Raw genomic sequence first — 6,000 nt, 5'->3', positions numbered from 1 at the left:
TCATAGTGATCATTGGGGTTCAATTGCCTGGTTACATATCTGAACAAAGCCCTTTCATCCCTGTCCCTGTGGTTACTCAGTTTGGCCTTGACACCCGAATCTAGGAAGACTGCATGTTTACAAACTGGCAGTGTGCACAAGGAGTTTGGGTCTAGCAGTTTGTGAGATTATCTCTGGACACAGACCATCTTTCAGACACCTCACCTCTGAGGGGCCACACTGTAAAAATATGAATCTGAACTAGTCTTGCATTTGAATGTTTTTGGAGTGATACCATTTCTTTCTTCCTCTCTCTCTCTGTGTGTGTGTATATATATTTATATATATATTATTGCATCCTCAATAAAATATTGGCAATTGTATTCTATGAACATTTTAAGACGGTGCCTAATCACAACAGGATAATACATTTAAACAATATATATTTTTATTCACATAATCAAGAATGTAAGCTGTATAGTAGAGTAGAGTATGTTATTACAATCACCTCCAACCATGCAGTGGCTTGAGATCAGATGCTCTTCTACAGAGAAAATGTAGAACTTGCCAACTACCTAATACCAAGTTCAACTTGGTATTAGGTATACGACAAACAAAATGGTTGACAAATAGGTGCCAGAAAAGCTGGCCAAGCAGGAATTTCCTCTTGCCTGAGTGGTAGAAGTTGGGTTCAAATCTCAGTTGTTATAGAAGAGGACACAAAACTTAGGGATTGAAGCTTTAAACACCTGAATCAATGAATTCTATAATAAAAATCAAAATAGTTAAACAATGAGGAAATATCAATTATAATATAAATTGTGATTCTCAAAGTTACAAAAAACACACGCTATTCAAAACAAAATAGCGTGTGAAAGAACAAACCAAACTCCCTGAATAAACAGTTACAGTAGATAACTCAAACAAACCTAATTTCAAAATGTCAAACATCACTGGTTCTATATAGAGGTTATGGCAGTAATGGCACCTCATGGGTGGGTCAATTTTCACCACTGTCAGCCTCTTCAACACTTCAAGGCTAGTTACTTAATTTGCATTCATTTGGCTTTCTGCCATCTTATCATTGCTTCCATCAGCTGACTTTGGGTGGATTGGCTTTGGATTGACATCTTCTCCGGTCTCTTCAAATTCTGCAGGCAGGTCGTCCTGGCTTGGGAGGCTGCACTCAGAGGGTGACTGGTTGATAGGTTTCTCGTGCATGTCTGAATATCTTTCCACAGGTTCTGTTGATGAGGAACTGCCAAAGTATTCCTTGATCTCTGCTCCCATGCCGGGGGAAACAAATCTGTACGAAGTGGTCTCGTTGTGGTACAGATAAACAGCTGAAACTTTTCCTTTTTCAGCCCTCTCATCAACGTTGACCATTGGTTGACCATTCGTTGTCGTTGACCATGCCATCTGTATCTTCCTTGGGCACCACACAAATTCTTCTCTAGGCTTATAGTTCGTGTAGGCAAATTTTATCAGACTCCTGCGTCTTCTCTTATCAAGCACAGCGAATAGGAAATAGTTAAGCACACTCTCCTTGACAGCTGGAAGTACTTCATTGACAAGAGTCTCGTGCAGGAAGAAGAGTACCAGGGGGGCTTGATAGTGAGTGAACCCCAGGGTTCCCAGGCACTTCAGGATGCGGGTGATGCGCTGGTTGTTGTGAGTGTTCCTGCCATTGCATGTCAACGATACAAATAATACAAAGGTAAATAAACAATCCAATAACCACTTAACAGTTTAGGATACACTCACAAATTTGAATTTGTTCTGTCTCTGTTCTGGGGGGAGAGTGGGGGCAGAACAGCTCTCAATTCATTTTCAATGGGAGTCACATGGTTTTGACAAAACAGCCTTGCTTGATGGCTCTGTTCGGCAAGGCTGTTACGTCAAAACCACGTGACTCCCATTGAAAATGAATTGCGAGCTGGCTTTGTCCGAGGCTTTAAAGGTCATAAATAAATACTTTCTGAAACATCTATGGGAAAAATGAAAGGACTGCGACACTCTATTGGCTCCTGAATTAATAGTAACATAACCACAATGCATTAGGGGTATGATCTGCCAATTAGCCAATGAGATTAATTGACCCCTTCATTATTGGAGTCAGAGCTTGTAGACATTGGATACAGAAACCACAACCTCATAGATATGATTAATGCAAATTCAAAATTAAGAGTCAGTTAACCTGTTAAGGTTAGCAAATCTTTCCTCCCAGTTGGATGCTCTCTGGACCTCTCCTGTTTCCATATTGGAGAGCTCAATACCATAGAAGTCCAACATGAGCTCATAGGACTTGCGCAGGTTTGCCTTTGCAACATCATCTTCAAGGAAAGCCTGAAGAAAAATATGTTGTCAAACACATTGTTGTCGAAATATGTTGTCGCAAACACATTCTTAGAAATCACACAATTTATTTGTCATCCACCTCAATTTCTTTTTTGGTCAGTTCCACAGCTTCATGGTTGACTCCTGGCTCTTGGAGTGGGAACAACCTGTGAGAACGTAATACCGGTATTTACATTAATGGCATGTTTTTGGTTCGGTCTTCATGGTGCATAAGTAGTTGGTCCGGTGCGTCACAGGAACAAGGACACTTGGAGGTGTCGGAAGGAGGAGAGGACACTGGAGCAGCACGGACATTTTAAGCCTTTTATTAGGTGATAGTATACAAAAATATACTAGCACCTAATAAAAGGCTTAAAATGTCTGTGCTGCGCCAATAGTTTGAATATAACTTACCACTGAATAAATGTATGCACTCTCTCCAATTTGTAATAGTCCCCAAACCATTTATTGTGAAACTCATCCATATAGATGCCTAATGAGAAAAGAAATGCGGTGAGAATGAGAATTCATCTTTATCCGTAAAACATAAAATAAAAAGCAGTGCATGTTTGTCTGAGTAATGTATAAAGAAAATAGGCGTTGTCTTTATACAGTATAGTTCACAGTAGGCTTACCATCAGGAGAAGAAGCCCTATTTCCAAGGTAGAAATCCAAATTAGGCATGTGATACTCCTGCTCAAAAAGGAAATGGCAAATTATTAAGGCAAAACTAAACCACTTAATCTACTAATTCGTATGATGATAGGAAGGGGGCGGGCAGATAAATGAATATCAAATATCTTAATACTGAATCAAGCAACTTAAAACTGTCTAGTGCGTTCACAAAAGCCTGAGTAGAGGATAAAATTACCAAAAGTTTTTTTGTGAAAGTGAAATATCCCTTTAAGTGTAATATATATAATGTAGGCCTATAACAAATGTTTTTAACTTTCTTAGTTAAATTCATTAGTTTGTATATTTAGCAAACTAATCCAAAACAAAGACAGTAGGCATTTAAACTTAAGTGCACTCACTTCCTGGTTCCACTGCTTGTATCTGGTCTTTTCCTTATAAACAAAGAAAAAAAATTAACCAATGCAGAAATAGAATATAAATTATAAGGGTGTGTGTGTGTGTGTGTGTGTGTGTGTGTGTGTGTGTGTGTGTGTGTGCGCGCGCGCGCACGTGATGACTTACAGGATAATTGTGTCGGAAGTTCTGCATGTCTCTTGCTGCATTTCTGAATCTGCCAAATTTGTGCTACAAAATACAAATACAAGAATTAAAAGAATTGTAGCCTATCAGTGGTCTAGCAAAATTGCCATTGATTGATTGATTGAAATATTTATTAACAGTTTGCAGAATTACAGAACATTTCAAGCACAAACTCAATACAAAGACTGTTAACTGTGAGTGGACGACCCAATTAAGCATTACACTTGTTTACAAGAGGGTCCACCTTGTTCAATTCATTCAAAAATATTTAGAAACGTACAAATAGACACTTCTATAGCCTATAGACAAAGAAGAAGTGATACATCTGAAGAAAAAAAAAGTTTCTAAAGGCAGGTGTTTAGTTGCTAAGGATGAACGTGCAGTGCATGACTGACCACTGCATGACGTCTCGTCTGAGCTGATCAGGCCCCCTCGGGAGGCGTAAAGTGAGAAGTGAAAATATAAAACACAAACTATATCCAGTAGGCCTTATCCACCATAATCCTCAAAATGAACCACAGCAGCATAAATTACAGGACCTCTTCAACTCACATAATTAGATGACCTCGGACGGTCAGTCGACTGTGAGTGGCTTGTCGACATCTCCCATGTTGAGTCATATTCGCAGCAAAACTCGTCAGTGTAATCAACGAGATATTCACTGCTTTCGAAATCTTCCTCGGTTCTTGGCCGCTTCACGGATTCCACATCCTGACAGATGGGACCTGCTGCTCTTTTACCCACTGCGGACGGCGTAGCTTCAATCGGAACCTCTCCCTCCGATCCAAACGGGCCTACGGACGGGGTGGCATCACGATGATCATCGAAACTTGAAGTTGTGATTCGAATCACAACTTCAAGTTGTTCTTCTGTTGAGACGGTGACCGAGTCGTTGTCATCGTCGCTTTCTTCGGACGGCCTCTGCGGTAAGCTGCTGCGGAAAACACCAAACCAAGCAATAAAGCCAAACACAGCTGCTGCTATAATTGTGCGAGGGTAGTAGAGGAAACGTCCTATTAGTGGAAGGCCTAAACTTAAACGACGCAAAAATGGTAGCGCCATAGTTGAGCTGAAAGCTGAAGTGAAGTCTACTAAATGCAGTGTACCATTCGGTGTCTAGTGTTTGTTTCACTTTCGTTTTTCAAGTGCTTGACTTGAATACTGGACAACTTGTGTTTACAGGAAATCACATGATAGCTATTGCCCACGAAATTCACTGCCATGCCATGCGCCGATCTGGTGCCATGAAACGTGGTTCGAGTCTGTGCAAGTTAATTAAGTTAATTTGTAGTTTACAGGTTCATGCTGGCACAACACATTGCAGTGCTAGTGCCAGTGACACCTTGCCCACTGAAACATAGTTTTACGCAGCTGCCTCGGCCTCGCCTGCCTGAAGCTAGCTACAGCTTCTGCTTCATACCTGTCATTACTGAACTGAGCCAAACTTTGCCCTCCCATACACAAATTAATGAATGAATGAATTAATGTGTGTTATCGTTCAAAGTGTACTAACAGACTGCAGTAGCAGGACAGTTGAGGAAGGTACATGTCAAAAACTGCTAAGAAGATAAAAACCAGAAAAAGCACTAAGACTTGTTTACTTCAGGGTCCTCCATTTTCAATTCATCAAAACTTTTAAAGACAACTTTTTATACACATCTACAGTATGCAAAAAATTAAAAAATACAGATAATACATCATATCCGGCCAATGAGAATTTGCGTCCTCACCTTCATCTTCAATATGTTTGTGTTACTAGTGTTTACAAACACTCAACTTTCCATTCATTATCAATGGCATGTTGTGTTGTGTTGTTTGTGTTTACACGCACACTAAAAGCTGAACATAGGAGGGGCTAGCGACCCTCAAAAACAGAGGGGGGGAGGGTTACTTTTTGAACCAGTTTTGAAGCAGCCACCCGTTTTGAAGGAGGCTAGGGTGTTGGTTGGTACCGTAACCACATTGGTTCCACATTTTAGTGATAATTATAGGAACAAAATTAATGTAACTCCTTGTTCGAGCTGAATCTGTGTTGAACTTTGTTTGTTGAACTCCCTCTAGTGTTGTGAGTGTGGACGTTGTTGGAATTAAGGAAGTATTTAGACAGGTACATGGCCATGGGTATCTTAGTGGTCACTGGCGTAGCGGATCTTGTAGACCAAGCCCATATTGCAAGTTGCTGTACAACCATTCCAACCTATCAAAATTGGCAGGGTTGAGGCGGTTTCTGGGAATAAGGCCAAGTAGTAGCCTGACCAGTTTGTTTTGGGATTTCTGGAGCCTTGTTTTTAGGGCCTTTGAAGTGCTGTGGTACCATGGGGAAACAGAATTTGTATGACACAATGATAAATACTTTATTTGAAAAAAATGTAGACATCTTGCTCCAGGTGTGGATCTTCTTCAAGTCAAAATAACAAGCATGTATGTTTAGTCCTTCCCTTTATAGCCTACTGTTTCCCTTTGAGTGCC

General features: G+C 40.4%; 1 protein-coding gene across 1 annotated transcript; it reads right to left on the bottom strand.

Annotated features, from left to right (window-relative positions):
* Window positions 1–576: 576 nt before the first annotated feature.
* LOC308324156 (opioid growth factor receptor-like) lies at window positions 577–4,337 on the bottom strand. Its single transcript, XM_080776110.1, has 8 exons — window positions 4,084–4,337; window positions 3,514–3,576; window positions 3,351–3,383; window positions 2,952–3,009; window positions 2,731–2,809; window positions 2,417–2,483; window positions 2,177–2,325; window positions 577–1,660 (listed from the first exon to the last, which is right to left on the bottom strand). Exons 1-8 carry the CDS (start codon window positions 4,132–4,134, stop codon window positions 1,027–1,029), a joined length of 1,134 nt encoding a protein of 377 aa, XP_080632236.1. The 5' UTR covers window positions 4,135–4,337; the 3' UTR covers window positions 577–1,026.
* Window positions 4,338–6,000: the final 1,663 nt, after the last annotated feature.

This window comes from Protomyctophum bolini (genome assembly GCF_963924005.1).
Source record: "Protomyctophum bolini genome assembly, chromosome: 2".
In the NCBI taxonomy this organism is placed as follows: Eukaryota; Metazoa; Chordata; class Actinopteri; order Myctophiformes; family Myctophidae; genus Protomyctophum; species Protomyctophum bolini.
The sequence above is the reverse complement of the archived record's forward strand: the minus strand, read 5'-3'. Positions and strand labels throughout refer to the sequence as shown.